The sequence below is a fragment of the Nothoprocta perdicaria genome, unplaced genomic scaffold (genome assembly GCF_003342845.1).
Source record: "Nothoprocta perdicaria isolate Ctin4 unplaced genomic scaffold, notPer1 scaffold_4, whole genome shotgun sequence".
Classification (NCBI taxonomy): Eukaryota; Metazoa; Chordata; class Aves; order Tinamiformes; family Tinamidae; genus Nothoprocta; species Nothoprocta perdicaria.
The window spans coordinates 29,984-47,392 of record NW_020455643.1 but is presented as its reverse complement, the minus strand read 5'-3'; the positions used below and the strand labels follow the sequence as shown (position 1 = coordinate 47,392).

The 17,409-nt window shown below is 36.3% G+C and overlaps 1 protein-coding gene across 3 annotated transcripts in view; it reads left to right on the top strand.

The window, feature by feature from the left end:
• HLTF (helicase like transcription factor) overlaps positions 1-17,409 on the top strand; it is a 23,648-nt gene that overhangs the window by 4,168 nt on the left and 2,071 nt on the right. Inside the window, exons 4-21 of one of the 3 annotated variants that reach the window (XM_026045156.1) lie at positions 1,793-1,893; positions 2,625-2,699; positions 2,913-3,104; positions 3,219-3,314; positions 4,341-4,389; positions 5,146-5,233; positions 5,864-5,931; positions 6,706-6,795; positions 7,018-7,115; positions 8,656-8,799; positions 9,518-9,656; positions 10,263-10,398; positions 10,626-10,805; positions 11,255-11,373; positions 12,720-12,898; positions 14,387-14,515; positions 15,885-15,997; positions 16,289-16,469. In XM_026045156.1, the coding sequence (XP_025900941.1) occupies positions 1,793-1,893; positions 2,625-2,699; positions 2,913-3,104; positions 3,219-3,314; positions 4,341-4,389; positions 5,146-5,233; positions 5,864-5,931; positions 6,706-6,795; positions 7,018-7,115; positions 8,656-8,799; positions 9,518-9,656; positions 10,263-10,398; positions 10,626-10,805; positions 11,255-11,373; positions 12,720-12,898; positions 14,387-14,515; positions 15,885-15,997; positions 16,289-16,469 (2,177 nt within the window). Of the gene's footprint in view, positions 1-1,792; positions 1,894-2,624; positions 2,700-2,912; positions 3,105-3,218; positions 3,315-4,340; positions 4,390-5,145; positions 5,234-5,863; positions 5,932-6,705; positions 6,796-7,017; positions 7,116-8,655; positions 8,800-9,517; positions 9,657-10,262; positions 10,399-10,625; positions 10,806-11,254; positions 11,374-12,716; positions 12,899-14,386; positions 14,516-15,884; positions 15,998-16,288; positions 16,470-17,409 lie in introns of all 3 variants that reach the window. The other 2 variants (XM_026045154.1, XM_026045157.1) reach the window with 2 other exon arrangements.

The window sequence follows — 17,409 nt, the reverse complement described above, 5'->3', positions numbered from 1 at the left end:
CATCAGGGCCCATGGATTTGTGGGTGTCGAGGCTCCCTAGATGCTCTCTGACCCACTCTTCCTCTACCCAAGGCAAGCCTTCATCTCTTTGGCTCTCTTCGTGTGTCCCTAGGGCCTGGGATTCTAGAGGGCTGCCCCTGACAAACACCGAAGCAAAGGCAGCATTCAGCAGCTCTGCTTTGTCCGTGTTTTTCGTGACCAGGGTACCCACCCCATTCACTATTGGACTCACGTTCTCCCTGACCTTCCTTTTGTTATTGATATATTTGAAGAAGTTTTTCTTGTTACTCTTAACATCCCGTGCCAGATTCAATTCCAATTGTGCCTTGGCTGTCCTTGTTGCATCCCTGCATTCCCTGACAACGTTCCTGTATTTCTCCCAAGTGGCCTGTTCTTTTTTTCCACATTCTATATATTGCTTTCTTCTGCTGGAGTTTTGTCAGGAGCTCTCTGCTCATCCACACAGGTCTCCTGCCCCCTCTGCCTGACTTCTTACGCATTGGGATGCACTGCTGCTGGGCATTGGGGAAATGCCGCTTGAAAACTAACCATCTCTCCTGGGCCCCTCTTCCTTCTAGAGCCCTAGCCCATGGGATCTTTCCCAGCAGGTCTCTGAAGAGGCTAAAGTTGGCCCTCCTGAAGTCCAGCGTGGCAAGGCTACTTACTGSCCTGCCTCCTCCTCRTTGGATCYTGAACTCCACCAGCTCGTGGTCACTGCAGCCAAGGTTACCCCCCACAATGGTTTGATCCTTATCGTAGTGTTGACATTCATAAACTTTTTTAACTTTAATTGGAGAAAAAAATGCAGAGCTTGCACTTTGTAATTTTTAGATTCAGAGGAACTGTACTTCTGCATCCTATGTTTTATAATAGCTGAGAGCAATTGGAGAGACATTTGAGCTACCTCAAAAATACATCATCATATCCTTAGTTGTCTTAAAAGCTGCCTAGGCCCCTGTGACCTTAAACTCCTACTCCTCCCATATTCCCAGATCTGTCCCTTAGTTCGTGGCCTGAGGGTCCACAGCATTGGAGTAAGCATAGAAATATGTAAGCCTTGCAACTGAGGGATGAGATATGCCTTGATATTTACATATTAAGAAAGGTTTCTTTCATATGCTCATTTCTTGTGGCTGTGCCGTGCGTTGTCTGGAGCTCTGCAGGTTTGTTGACCTACTTTTAGTAAGTCTGCTTGTATCCTTAGTTTGTCAAGAGCATACCTTTGAATTTACCTTAAAATTGTTGGCCGACTTTTATGTCGGTTGCATTATTTTCAGGATTCTAAACCCATTGAGTTCTAAAGGACACATATATTGTATGTTGAATTACAGCAGTTTTCATTATTAATAGCAGTAAACATTTGATGTAAAATCAATTTTAATGGTTAATGTATACATTAATGTAAAACAAACTTTCAATTGTTTTAGGTTCTGTTGTGCGTAGCCGGAGAGGAATAGAGTTCGGAGTAAAATGCATTTTGTATTATCAGTCGATTGAGTAAAGCAACCTTTATGCAGCGGAACAATGTTTAAGAGTTAGAGATGCCATTTCAGAGGATCCCAAACCATAGTTCATTGCCTGTGAAACTTAAAAAGGCTTTTTTTTGCATGCCTTTGTAGCCAATCGTAAGTAAAAGATAATTTGAGACTAAAAGACAGATGGGAAAACATGCTGGTTGGGTGTTTTACAATACCTGTGTTCAGCACTATGCCTATGAGTCACTGAGGATTGACATAATTGAGATTATGTTGTCGTCATAACTTCTTCAAAATGTGATGTTTTTTTTGGCAAGGAGGTTTGGAATGTGATTTTGGATCAAAGTGGATCTCTGGAAAAACTGGACCAGCCTACAGCTCTCCAGTTCCTGCTGCTGTGCCCATGACAGCTGAACAGGTTTGCTTTTCTTACATTGTAAACACGAGAAAGGTAGTATTTTAACAGTGTTGGCCTTTTAAGTATTTATTAGTAAAATGTTGTTTGTGAAGTGGCACTCTGTCTCAGTAAGCAATTTTTTTTTCTTGTCTTTGAGCTACAAATTTCCCTTAAAGGTCACAGCCATATTGAACTTTTGAACTTTTTATTTCTTATACTGTAAGCAGAAATTTCAGYTATGAAAGCCTTGACTCCATTGGCATTTTGGGTTGTTTTGGTTGCTCATCAGTTCTCTGTATATGGTTATGGTTCTGTCTTTCTATTTCCTGATGTTTTACCAGATTACAAATACCTTAATCTTCTTCAATTCAAAATAAAAAGACCCCCTCCATACATGCTCCAATTTATCTAAAAATTTGATGAACAGTGACCTGTGAAGATTTTTTTTTTTTTTTTTAATATGGATACGTTAATTACTATACCTAGTATTGTTATAGGGATGTGACTATTACTAGCCATTTCCTCTCAGGCTCTTGCTTTTATTTGCCTGTGGGTGTCTTCGAAAAAAATAAGGTTAACTTTTATATTGCAGTAGCTAACAATGCCTTTGTCTGCTGTTTCAACTAAGCATAGTCCGACAACTCAGGTCTTGTATGGCAGGTCTGTGCTTATTACCATATGGCAGGCATAGAGTCACTGAACATTTAATGAGGTTGTATTTTGATTGCATTTTTTAAAATTCATTTCTACAGGTTAAAAGTGAGTTTGACAGATTGTTTGAGGATCTGAAGGAAGACGATAAAACTTGTGAAATGGAAGCRGCAAAGGTATTACTTAAGCTGGAAAACATTTTCTTTAAAAATATAAAAATTCTAATCTAGGTACATGTGTAGTTCTGTCATTTAGTCATATGAGTTGCTTGGATCACTAAAAAATTCAGTAGATGCAAAAGAATTTTTAAAAAGCATTTTTTTCTTTCAAAAATGSTAGGTGGTGTTTAAAGTGACAAAACAGGCATAACATCTGTCTTTAATTTACAGACTGTTGGAACCTTGTTGCTTCCCCATCAGAAGCAGGCTTTAGCTTGGATGGTTTCACGTGAGAACAGTAATGACTTGCCACCATTTTGGGAAGAGAGAAGTAATGTATACTACAATACACTTACAAATTTTTCAGTAAAGGAGCRACCAAAAAGCGTTCTTGGAGGAGTACTGGCTGATGATATGGGATTGGTAAAAATATTTTCACATTTTTACCAAGTTTGAATATTTTTATACAAATTGTGGGGTTTTTTCTTTTTCTTTTTTTTAAATTCATGAAATGTATAACATTGTTATATTATGCAGGGTAAAACGCTTACTACTATTGCATTGATTCTCACAAATTTTCAAGATGGCAAGCCTCTTCCTGTTCAAAAAAACACAAGTGATACAACTTACGAGGTGAGATGAAAGAAAAAGATAGTTCCACAGTTCGTTTAGCAATTAAGCAGTAACTTTATACACTGTGAACCTTTTGTACTTGGTATACTTTATGTCCGGGTATATCAAAGAAGAAGAATAGGACAGATTAGTTGCAAGTGGGTAGACTATGTTATTTCGAAGTACATGATTGAGCTATGGACTAGTGTTATCTTAGAGTATGGTTTTGAGTGTATTATAAGGAAAAATGAACTCAGAGACTTTGAAGGAAAAGAAATTTCATTGGTAATGTTGTGAATTCTTAATCTTTTAAATTTATATACTGTTATAAATGTATTAAAAAGCATAGTGTTAAAGTGTCATTTCTGGGAATGTGCATGCATGTTTTTTTCATGGTTTGGAAAGTTTCTGAAACACCTGAAATATCAAGCAGTGTCTCAGTACGAAAAAACAAACAAATTTATACTTTTGACAGATATTTTAAATGAAGAGGAGAAACAAGCAAAAATGGAAAATACAAGTATGCAAGCTCTTAGACAATGTAGTTGAAGTATTTCCTTTGTGACATTCATCTCTTATTTAATCTCAGGACCACAAACTAAAAGCTAAATACTATGATTGCCTGATTTATTGCACAGTATTTTCTAGCAGCATTAGGGATGGAATTTTTTCTTTTTTTTTTTTTTTTTTTAACACGTACTTGTCTAAAATTAACACAATAATATAAAATATTTACATTATTTACATTTGACCTCAGAATATTAAGGTGAAAATGTTATTAGTGTGTTTTCCAGGGCAGCTGTGTAGCCCGAGTTTTCATCCCTCTGCCTTTCTGAAGTTTCTTCTGAACTGTGTATGTGGCTACTAAGAAAAAGAAAAAAAAMCAGCTTTTTTCACCGTTATAACGTGGTGACTTGGCCTAGCTGCATACCACTGAACTATTTTTTTTTTCTTGTTTCGGAGCACTAATTCCTGGATAGCTAGTGTAATAATGTTATTGAACACTGTGTCCTATGGTTACATTAACAAATAAAACTTTCTCCTTAGGAGTTTTGTACTACCAGCTTGAAGAATGTTGGACCCCAATTATGCAAAGGTAACAGTAAACTATAAAGATACCAGTAATGTTTGCATAATGATGCAGTTACCTGAGGACCTCTTAGCCTGTGGTCATTTCTAGTATTGCAAACCACTTTGGTTTCACAGGTGTGTAAAAACTCCCTACAAACTAATTATTTCAGAGAAATATTTAAAATATGACTGAAAAGGAAATCTAGACATTGCAGTATGTTATCAGATCCAGGAGCTCTAACTAACTTACAGCAAAACTCTTGCTATAAGKGGGTTCTTTCAGTATCGGTGTTTTCTTACTGCATTTGTTTCTTGTATGCTATTTTTGGCGAAATGCTGAGGTTAGATTCTGGCCATTACCCCATGAAGACAGTGAATCACCCTCCCCTCCACTGAAGAAAAGCCTTTTTGTGACCATGTAAACAAGATGTACATATTTACAATGTTACCTTTTTTTTTAAACGTCAGTACTGTGCTTCATTTTGCGTGTTCTTTGCTCAACAGTTTGGTTTCTAACCATCTGCAAACTCGGTACATTTTTAATAACCTTGAAAATTAATAAGACTTTTCTTAAAACATTTTCATTTGTGATCTCAGTATCAATAACATTCATCACATGCAGAACAATTCAGGTTGTTCTAATGAAAATCTTTACTTTGTTGATCAGGTTACTCTAAAGTTGGTTTACAATCAAGCTGAAGAATATGCATGTTCTTATTCATAACTGTGCTTCTCTATGAAAAATCTTCTTTCTTTCTTTTTTTTTTTTTTTTTAATGAAGAATCTGGCAATGCAGTGAAGCCTGGTGTTTCTGGTGTTAAAACTCTTGAAACTATTCCATTGAAATTTTCAAGTACCCATCCAAACAGGTAGGCAACTCTAATGATCTTTGTCTTTTTGCTCATTTGTTAAAAATGATTGTTTTTACTTTTTTTGGTTAACCATAGCCAAATCCTTATTCCTGCTCTCTCCTTCAATGTCTTATACTTGTGCTTATGTATATCTTAAATATATTTGAATTAAATTAACTCATTAATTAGGCAGCACGCATAACTCGGATGTCTCCTTCAGCAGCAAAGGAGTCTTAAAACACCAGTGTCTATCATGAAAATATTGTTATGAAGTAATTTTTTCGTTTTAGTTTTCATTTTCCTCCCCCTCTCCCCCCCCTATGGTTAGCAAGTATTGTACAGGTATGCTTTTATCAGAAAAACACTTTAAGAGATGATGTTGTGAAGCATACTAATGTATTTTAGTCTTCCAACCACACTGACTTGTTCTTATTATAATAAATGTGAATATCAGTGATGATCTGTACTAATTTGTATGGGCTTCATTCACCCTTTAGTACTTTTTTCTTCCCCCTTTTTTCTGCCCTCCTTTAAAAAGAAAATTTGCAAATAATTTGCTTTGTATTTGATTATGCTCTTGAGGCTTATTATCTAAATTCAATCAGTAGTAAAGCTTCCTTTTTTTCTTCCTTAATATTGATATCTTAGAGAGAAAGCCAAAAAACCCAGGTATTCAAGAGGAGAGTCTGAAGAATGTCTGCCACTGCAAGCAGAAGGTAAGTTGCAGGGAATTCTATTTTTAACTTATTTGTAAAAAAACAAAAAAAAAAAAAAAAAAAAAAAAAAAAAACCCAAAAGTCAAGCCTTAATTAGTGACATGTATTCTCTTCCTTTCTCCAACAAAAATTGAAAAGCTCTGGAACTGGAAAATGAGTTAAAATTTTCACTGAATAAAAAAAAATACAACTAAGAAGGTTCTCTAAAGAGAAAATTTTACAAAAAAAAACGGTTTAGTCTTGTTTAATTTTTTCTTCAGCTCTGACAAGCTACGAACAAGATAGATGGTGAAAAACTGAATTAGTAATACTTTTAAAATTTGACAAAGATGCCGTCAGAATATTAGAACTGGAGAAATATCAAAGAAATAAGTGTATCTTTTGAGGTAGATGCCTGAAGTGTGATATTGAAAAGTATAATTTGTTGAGCTAAGTATTTTGTGTGAAAGAAAATGAAAGGCTAGAGGGTAGTGATCAGTGAACAGTTTAAGTTTAAAGTACTTGGATCAAAACTTGTACTAAGCCATTTTTGTAATTACTGGTAAACCATTTTTTTCTGAAAATTAATAACCTGAAGTGAGGAGTTATATTAGACAGTATTAAATGTATAAACACTACTAACACTACTTGTGTCAAATATGCAAAGTAATTTGTTTGGGTAACAGGTTTGAATTTTATGAAATATGTTATAAAAATAAATGCACACATATGTATATTGTAAATATCTGTATTTATCTGTTGGTTTGAGTTTTTTTCCTTCTTTTTTTTTCCTAGCAACTTCTTATAATAACCCAGAAGATACGGGCTTTGGCTCTGCTCTTCTAGTAGCAACTACTCCTTTAAAAAGAAAAAACAAGAGAAAGGGTAATGAAGAGATAAACAGATCATTCTAATTTCTCGGTATTAGTTTAAGTTGAAATATTGTATAGATATTACTTTATAAATGGAGCATATGTTTTCAGGGATTGCTTTGATACGATTCAAATTAAGAAATATAAACAGGGCTTCAGAAAAACATGCAAATTCTGTGAGCTTCTACTTTGCTTTAAAGTGGACTGTTATTACATATGACTTCTGTTTTCTCAGGTACTGCTAGCATTCAGTCTGTTGAGAAAAAATACACTGAAGATGGCCCCAGAACAACACTGATTATATGCCCACTGTCTGTCCTAAGCAACTGGATTGTAGGTTCTGTGATATTTTAATGTGTAAATGTTGTTTTGATGTTGCAGAGGTAGCATTGCATGTCTCATGCTTATAATATGATTTTCATTTTTCATGAAATATTTCTCTCCTATCAAAGCAGCTCTATTTGATAGACATTGTAGAAATGGAGTTCTACTTAAACAACAGTGCAATTCTACAAGTAACGAGGTATACTCTGTATAAAAGAGCCCTGTTTCTATTCTCCTGTTATGGCTTGGAGGGATTAATTTCCTTTGGTACTTCCGAAACTGTTGTGAGCTGATTTAGCTCTTCAAATTGGGTAGCAATGGAGGACATTTAAGAGCCACGTGCTACCTGTTGCATTCTCAAAATGAAGTTGTGGTTTACTGATGATGCATGTTTACTGACTTCTGTTGTTTATTAGAGATGTTTGGTAATTTGGTGTTTCTTTCTGGGAGTAGGTCTACTAGGAGGAAGAGGCTGAGGGACGCTTGCTTTGTTTCTGCATAAGTTATAGGTTTTCTGTTTTCATTCTATTTTCAGTGCAAATATTAAGGTGATACTCAGCTGTCAAATTATATTTTTATCTAAAAATCTTTGCTGCTTTTGCTTAGAACGTGAATAAGAAAACGAAAGAAACATTTCATTTAGGACTAGTGAAAAATAAAAATCATATAATTGGAACAGGCTGCCTAGAGAGGTGATGGAGATCTCCCCTTTGGAGATCTTCCAGACCTTCCTGGATGTGACCCTGTGCTATGTGCTCTGGGTGTCCCTGTTTGAGCATGGGGGGTTGGACTAGATGACCTCTAGTGGCCCCTTCCAACCTCAGTTGTTCTGTGATTCTATGAATGGGAAACTCTACAAATAGTATCAAAAAATATTCTTTTCATTTACTTGAAACGGAATGAAGTATTTTAAAAAAGTCAGTCTAATGTTTACTATATGCCAAGTGCTTGAGAGTACAGGTGTAAGGAACATAAGCCATGTGGGGTTTTTTTTTTTGTTTTTTTTTTAATACTTTGCTGAGTCATACAGTCATTTAGGCTGTGTTATCTGTCACGGTGCAGCTGTGTTGTGCAGGCTGAAGGTAAGCAGTGCATTGTAGTGTTGCATTTAATTTAAATCGCAAAAACAAAAACCTTAAGATGGTTAACTCGGTAGTGGGGAGAACATGTAAATGAATAGTAGAAGAATGAACAAAGAGGAGAGGAATACAGAAACTGAGAAAGAATACAGAAGCTCTCCCATTACGGTTTGGGAGAATCAGTGGTCTTTGAAGTGTTTGTACTACTTGATTGTGCATTAATATTTTGCAAGAAGCAGAAACATAGTCATCAGAATGTGACACTGTGTGTTACTAGCGACTGAGAGGAATGTTCCTGATCACACTTGTCACCTGTGAAACCCATATTGCTTTTGTTATATAAGCAGGCACAGAATATCAGAGTGCTAGGGAAATGGTGATTACTTAGACCAACTTTCTCAGGATTTTGTTCTAACAATCGTGTAGTGACACAGTATCTTCTGGGTGATACTTGATGATTTTCTTTTCAGAACCAGTTCGAACAACATACCAACCAAGATTTTCATCTGAATATTTATATTTATTATGGTTCTGACCGTAACAAAGACCCAGCAATTCTTTCAAAGCAAGATGTCGTATTGACAACATATAACGTTTTAGCTACTGACTATGGAGTAAGTAAATTTGAGAGTGTTCTGTGAAAATGCCATATTTGAGATCCCAGTGTTTGGGATAATACAGGCAGCATATCGGAAAGCTGTTCTGATAGATGGTCCAAAGGGCATAGCTGTAGTTTTGCTTCACATGCTTTCCTACAGGTTTGCTGTGGTGTTCTTTGCAGATAATTTTTGTGGAGAAAATGCTTTGCTGTAATTATGACAGCTTTCAGAAGAGACTTCTTAAGGATAAAAAAAGGGTGTGGAGTATAYAAGTTGCTCAAGTTCCGAGTGACATGAGACCTCTGTTTCTGCCTTCCCTGTATCAAGTTCTTGATTCCGTAGCTCTTGTGGCAAGCAGGGAAGATGTACCCTACACAGGCTGCAACCAAATAATCTATATGCATATGACATATTTTGAAAAGCGGTGTTTCCATTGAAATCACAACCATTTAAAAAGTCTGAACTGTAATGTAAACTTTATTTGATTTTGTGAATTCTGAGTAATCTTTCATAATTTTGTGCTGTGAAGCTTTTCCTTTGTTTTAGCCCCAAATCCCTTTTGCTGTAACTCATCCTTTGCCATAAAGGCTGAGGAGAACTCAGAGAATTTTACAGGAATCATTATAAGAATGAATACCTCAGTTTTACTCTTTGATTTTTTTATTTGATCTACTATTGATTGCAAAAAAAAAAATGTCATTTGAGTCAAAAGATAAAAATCACTGTATTTCAGATCAGAGACGATAGCCCATTACACAAAATCAAGTGGTTGAGAATTGTCTTGGATGAGGGACACACTATACGAAACCCAAATGCTCAGCAAACTAAAGCTGTCTTAAGTCTGGAGGCACAAAGAAGATGGGTACTTACAGGTAAAATATTTGACATAAGGAATTGCATCATAGAATAATAATTGCCTTGTGTTTTCCAGTAGGTGTTTTCATTTTGGGTTTTTTTTTTTTTTTTTTTTTTTTTCTGGGATATGCCTACTGTCTGTATATGTCATTTATTTTGAATGTTTGATGTGACTGTTTCAGTGCAGATGCAAACAAAAAGTACCTGTTTGTGTACTGGCACGTTAGTTCCGATTTATCGGGTTGTTGGAAGATTCCTGACATGTGCCATTAGCCTAGAAGCTATCTGGAAGCACACAGACATGATTCTTAAAGTTAACTTCAAGAAAATAATGGTGTAACTACTGATAAGGATGACAAGAAAAGATTTATCTTCCAAGGATTCCTAGCTTTGAGAGCCGTACTTCTCTCACTTGCATTCTCACTCACTTGTTCTCACTCACTTGTTTGAGTGCTTAAAAAATTAGTATGTATAAATAAATAAGAGGTCAAGCTAATTGTGAGAGTCCTTGTTGGCTCTTCATGATTTGGAAGAAGTATAGAGATTTCACTTTGACAAAAACTTCTTATTTTTAGACTCTTTGAGGTCTTACAGTCTTTTTTGTTTGTTTATATTTTGTTTAGGTACTCCTATTCAGAATTCTGTAAAGGATTTGTGGTCTCTCATTTCTTTTTTAAAACTGAAACCTTTTACTGATCGAGAGTGGTGGCACAGAACAATTCAGCGTCCAGTCACAATGGGAACTCCAGGAGGACTTAGGTATGAAATCTTTCCAGAGAGTTTATGAGAAGGCGTGACTGGTGACAGAAAGGCAGAGTGAAAAATTATCTTTTTCAAGTTTAAAAGTGAAATGTGTAATATATAATAAGAGTCCTTTCATATTTCATATTAATTGATTATATTTTATTACTGTGCTTGGATTTTGTAAACCGCAAAAAAACCCTCATGGTATTTTTTCTTAATGAAAATGGTCTGTGTATTTTTAGGCGTTTACAGTCACTGATTAAGAATATTACCCTTAGAAGAACTAAAAMAAGTAAAGTTAAAGGAAAACCTGTTTTGGAGTTACCGGAGCGTAAAGTGTTTATTCAGCATGTTACACTTACAGAGGAAGAGAGACAAATCTATCAATCTGTGAAGAATGAGAGCAAAGCTGCCATTAACAGGTAAATAGAAAGAAGACTTTCTGAATCTTGCAAGTTTGATAACACAAACCAGAGTTCCAGAAGTTCTGTTAATATTAGCTATAGTAGTAGAGTGTGTCAGTATGTATCAGTAATTGCAAATTACTAACAGCACCTGTTCAGATCTGAAATGAAGAAGAAATGATTGCTTAATTGTGTATTAGAAGTACTATCCATCTGAAAACAGAAGATAATGTTAGATGTATGAAGAAGGATTTTAAAATTTTTGACATTGCTCATTAGAATTTCCTTTAGTAGAACATGCTACTAGTAGCATTTTTTCCTTTTTTTTTCCGAAGAGTATTTGAGAAAACAGTTATTCGAACGAGACAGTGAAAATTAGTACTTCTAATAGCTGAACTTGATCCCGTGTGATGTCATCTGTTACTTTGGCTAGTATTTCATCCTCAAACCATAAAATTGTTGTTCAGATTTTTCAGTGAAGGAACTGTACTGGCTCACTATGCTGATATCCTTGGTGTCCTGCTCAGATTGAGGCAGCTTTGTTGTCATCCTCATCTTTGTACAAATACATCTAGTTTTTCAGCTGGTGAGTGAGTGTATTTAGTTTCTGCGTTTCTAAGGACAGGATTTTATTTTAGATTTAGAACACAAATGTGTGTGTGCATTTTCCGAGTTTTCTGTCCTTCCTGCTTTCAGCCTTCCTGCTCTCAGCTTGGATTACTGACCTTTTAGCTTTGTTGCCTATTACATCTTCTTCCTTTCCTACAGTAAGGTGTTTGAATATGTTTGAGAAATAAGTACTCAAGGACATACACAAATAAAAAGAAAGCAAGGAGGTGGCAGTGATAAAGGCTTAGAAGCAGAAGATTGTAATTTTTACAGCCCTTCACATAGACAACTGAAGTAAGATCTCTACAGAACCAACTGCAGAAAGCTTGTTAAAAAGCTGTGTATATGTTGTACTAAGTTAAAGAAGTGTTTTTGCTACTAATTTCTTCTTGCCTCATCAGAGAAAGGGCAGATGAGCTTGGGGAAATTCTTTGTAGATTGGAAGCCTTTTCAGAGGATATGATGCAAATTCAGTAGAACAGGAAACTAATGACTCTTTTGTAGGTCTAAGAAGAGGTGAACAGTGAGGACTGAAAGGAGAGTGGAACTTTATTTGGGTGAAATCAGATGTGTACTGCTACATGCATTTTAAAAAATGATACCCATTTCTTTCAGAAGAAAGTTCAGTCTATTTAAATAAGACTCTAAGAATTCACAGTTTTAATACCTCAAAAAATCCTATTTTGAGATGGGGTGGCTTAGGTGATATTTTTTCCTGGATACCAAAAGAACAGTGAGATTATGGTACAAAATATTTTTTTAGACAGTCAGTATTCAGCTTTCTGAAAAATACAGCTTGGAGGAGTCATTCATGGATCATTATTTTAATAATGAATTGGAAATTGACTAGTAATTACTAAGAATGATTTGAATTTATTTATTCATTTCTATGCAATACTAACTATGTTTCTGAGCAGTCTTTGCTATAAATAAAGTGACTTCCAACACCTCTGTAATATCATCGCTACCTAAACAGCTGCAGCATAAAATTGCTGCCTCCTATTAGGCATTATGTTACACATACACTCATCACTGAGCTGGAGGTCTAGGTTGCTCAAGTTTTAGTTTCCATTTTTCCAAATAAGATTACTCTTAGTATGTTTTGAAATAATAATTTAGAATTTTTGTTTGGTATTTGTCACTATAAAACATTGTTATAAATGTTTGTCCTAAAAGCATCATGAGTTTTTACACATTGTAGGCTAAATCCTTATTGTATAGGATTGTTATAACGGTGATTTGATCAGTGGAATTGTGCTGATGTGCACCGGTTTGGTCTGTTGTATGCAATTACAACTTTCAAGTATTTTTCTGTATTAGCAGGTAATGATACTCCAGAAGAACTACGTGAGATGTTAGTGAATAAATTGAAGTTGGTTCTGAGCACCGGTTCAGATGAAGAATGTGCAGTTTGTTTGGAATCACTGACTCTTCCTGTGATAACACACTGTGCACACGTGTTTTGTAAGCCGTGTATTTATGAAGTCATCAAAAGTGAACAGGTTGGATGTTTTACAGTTGTATATAATCGTAATACCCCCCCAAAAAAAAAAAAAAAAAAAAAAAAAACAGATACTACCAGAAACTCATCTAGCCTTTGGTCATTTTGAACTTGTCATCTTCTAGTGTATAAAAGCTACTAGCCTTGATATGGATAGATTCTCTCTCAAACAGAACAGTATTAAGGTGCATCATTATGTTCAAAAACTTCCTCCTTTGCACTGGTAGTTTTTGCCCTTTCTAGGATGCCTGTGGTTTCCGTTATTAATACAAATGGAAACATTAAACTAGCAGTGAGGAGTGGGATGTGAAACTGCTGACACAGAACTGTTGAGTGCAAAGATTTATCGTTTATTTTTTGCAAACTTCAAGGTAATTTATTTTTCAATAAATTTTCAACAAAGAACAACAGCAAAGCCTGAGTGCTGTCGTATTGAGGATGATTTCCTTTTTTTTTTTTTCTGAATCCATTAATTTTTTTTCCTTGATATTCGTAGGTTTTGGACTGTTGTCAAATTAGGGAGAGTTCATTTGTAAATACTATTATATCAGATTTCTCTGAGGCAGGAGGAATGAGAATGAGAACATGGTTTTGTTTCCATCTCTCCTGAGAGGGAGTTCTGACTCCTGCACTGCTACTCATTGCCAGGCTCTTAGCTGTCTGGATGTTCATACTGAGTAGCATACTGAGATGGCCTTTACAGCTTATCCTGAGATGCTCTGCTTTGCATGCACAGATTACTGTGTTAGTTGGGTCAGCTAGTTTGAAGTGGTTGAGCTTCCGGTCAAGAATTTTTCATGTCTGTCTCTTTGGTTCCCAAAGTCGTGTGTTTGTATAGTGCATGCAGTCTTATCTTAATTTTGTGCGTAGTCCCATGAAAATTTTTGCCTTAGCTAGAATTTACTTCGAAGAGAAGAGTTGTTGGTGTTACATCATTTTTAATTTCTCATGTTTGTGTGTGCGTCAGGGGAGAAGATGATACCCGGTTATCTGGCTCTCACAAAGCACATTTTGTCAGATTACTGAAACTTCCGTGCTTACTTTGAGGTCCAGGTTCAGGTTCATTCATTGCATACAGATGAGAATGATCTTCATTTTGAAAGGTGTTTTTTTTTTTTTTTTTTTTTTTCTTCTTTTCTGCATAGGAGATTAAGTAGTCATTTCCCCTTAGACCTAAGTTTTTGCTGGCTTTTAAGTCTTAAGCTGCCTATTTCAAATATAAGCATGATCTGGAAAAAGTAAGGAAAACTGAATAGAATCAACATTTTTAGCATTGCTACCTCTTAGCATGCTGCATTAATGGTCTAATATAATTATCTTGACTATGTTATATGACGGTGGAATACTCTTGAGGATTTTTTAATGGGTAGCAATATAACAGTTTCATAAAATGTGCTTTATAGTGGTGATCTTTAGTATTCGCTGTGATTGATGCACATTTTTTTAATGTTGTTTTGGCGATGGGTCTGGGTTTTTACCTTTTTTGTAGCCAAAGGCCAGTTGCCCTCTTTGTAGGAGTGAACTGCGAGTAGAGCATTTGATGGAATGTCCTTTAGAAGAGGAATTAGACTCCAGCAGTGGGAAGACGGATGGTCAGGAGTGGATATCCAGTTCTAAGGTACGTTATCTTTTGCTTTACTTTTGTTTAGTTCTGATTTTGTAGGGCTCTCTCTTAGAACTGTTATGTAAATAAGCCCATGTTTTAAATTACTGTTCAGAAGACTGCCCACCATGCCAAGATAGCACAGGAGAAAATGCATAATAAAATTGCAAACACATTTTGTGGCAGAGTACCCAGACGGAAAGAGTGCCTGTTGTATCTGGTACACATCTTTGTATGCATTTTGATGTGTACACATTAAATGAAACTTTCAGTAGTAGAAAGTTTTATCTTGTGTTTCTTTTTCTAGCAACACAGTAGTTTTGTAACCTTTAAAGCTGTTCTGTTTGTTAAGGAAAGTGAAAACGTTCTTGCTCAGAAATTCTTTCTCAGAAATTGACTAAAAAATAGACATTTTCTACACTAAAGAGGAAAAATGAATGAGCTCCACATACTTAATACAGGACCAGTCAGATTAACACAAGACGTTTAGCTCGTAAACTTGTTTTTCAAGGTCTGAAGCTTCTTCACTGTATATTTTCTGGCAAACATGATTTTTTTCTTGCTGTATTTCCAATATGTTTGTTGTTTTGAGATTATTTTTTCAGAACGTAACAGTAACCTAATTGCAAATTTAAATTAAAAACTTTTGAAATTACATTTTTAAATGTCTTTCCTAAAAATCTTTGTGTGGAGATCTCAGACAGATACTGTACTCTGAAATGAATCAAGGTTATTGTTCTTTCTTTGATTTTTTTTTTTTTTTCTTTTTTTAAAATTGATGCTGATGCTTCCCTCATTTACATTCTCTAGCGGTAGTTCATTACCTGAGGAAATTGCCTGTGTTCACTGCCTCTTAGCAAAGTCCCTGCTTATTTTTTCTCATGCTGCTCCTAAAAGTTGTTCTGCATGCTTCCTTGTCTTCTGCCATGCCCAGAAAAGGGCCTAGAGGTTATTTGTCTGTTTGCCTGTGTAGTCATGGGGGAAGTCTTTCTTGCTCATTGAGCTTTCCTGTAGTAGACACTCACCTTGTGGCTGTTCCTAGCTTGAGTCTTAGTATTTTAGTATTCTGAGTTCCAGCCTTTTTTTCTCTCTCTTTTTTTTTTTTTTCTTTTTTTTTTTTTCAATCTGCTCTGGGATTAGGGGAGTTGTTGGTTCCTGATGGTGGGAAATATGCCTAGAAAATAGGTTTGTTATCCTTCTTCCTCAAAGTCAGTAGTTTGTAACCATTAAAAGTGTTCCCCCTTAGTTTCCCCCTTGGGAAAATAAACTGATTCCATGTTACCTAGGATTAGCAGTTTTAAAAGATGCTACAGAAGGCTGGTATTTCAATTGATGTGAACCTGATCAAAAAACTTGATCTGCATAAGCCTTCCTTTGATTTCAGATAAATGCTCTAATGCATTCTTTAATAGAAGTACGGAAGGATAATCCAACTACTAAATGCCTGGTTGTTTCTCAGTTCACAACCTTCTTGTCGCTGATAGAAAATCCTTTGAAGTAAGTGGAACTGCTATCATTTTTAGTAAACACATACTCATTTAGAAAAGTTTCACAGCACTAGTTTCATTTTAGTTTTTCGTAAGTTCGGAAGATGGACATGTTACTAGAAAGCTTTGCCTAGTGACTTACAGCATGAATCTCATTCCTGTTCTTTTTAATGAATAACTCTTTAAATTCACAATTTAAAAAATGGATTTCAAATTAGAGATCAAGATTTGATTATGTGTGTTCCCTGTTTTCACCAAAAAAAGGAAAAAAGATTGTTGAATGTTACTGTTTTCTCTTCAGAAAATCAGGATTTTTGTTCACTCGTTTGGATGGATCCATGGCACAAAAAAAAAGAGAAGAAGTAATTCAGTGTTTCCAAAGCAGTCAAAGAGGATCTCCAACTATAATGCTTTTGTCCCTAAAAGCAGGTGGAGTTGGATTAAATCTGACAGCAGCTTCCCGGGTGTTTTTAATGGATCCTGTAAGTTGTTCATAATGATCTGACATAATATAAGTGAAGCTCCTTTGGTGTTATCATAGAGAAATACGGAAAGCCCTCTGAGGAGTTACACCATAGGTATCTCTTAAGGGCACACAGAGCTTTTTGTTGTTTCCCTGGTGCTTTGTTTTTCCTGTTATCAAAATGCTTCTATGTATGTTTTTACTTCCKGTGAATGGAAGGACTACTGGAGTGGTCACCTTGGAAGGAATAACCCCAGGCATCAGTACATATTAGGGGTTGACCTACTGAAGAGCAGCTCCACGGAGAGGGACCTGGGAGTCCTGGTGGACACCAAGTTAACCATGAGTGAGCAGTGTGCCCTCGTGGCCAAGAAGGCCAATGGGATCCTGGCCTGCATYAGGAGGAGCGTTGCCAGCAGGTCAAGGGAGGTGATTTCTGCCTCTCTGCTCAGCTCTGGTGAGGCTGCACATGGAGTACTGCGTGCAGTTCTGGGATCCCCACTATAAAAGGGACGTGGAGCTCCTAGAGAGGATCCAGCRGAGAGCTATGAAGATGATTAAAGGACTGGGACATCTCTCGTATGAGGAAAGACTGCRTGAGTTGGGCCTATTCAGCTTGGAGAAGTGAAGGCTGAGAGGGGATTTTGTTAACACATATAAATACACGAAGGGAGGTTGTAGGGAGGAAGGGGCCAAGCTTTTCTCAGTAGTGGCCAGTGATAGGACAGGGGGTAATGGGTGCAAGCTGAAACACAGGAGGTTCCATCTCCAGGTGAGGAGGAACTTCTTTACTGWSAGSGTGACAGAGCAGTGGAACAGGCTGTCCAGGGAGGTTGTGGAGTCTCCTACTCTGGAGGTCTTCAAAACCCGCCTGGATGCCACCCTGTGCCACATGCTGTAGGTGTGCCTGCTTGAGCAGGAAGGTTGGACTAGATGATCTCTAGAGGTCCCTTCCAACC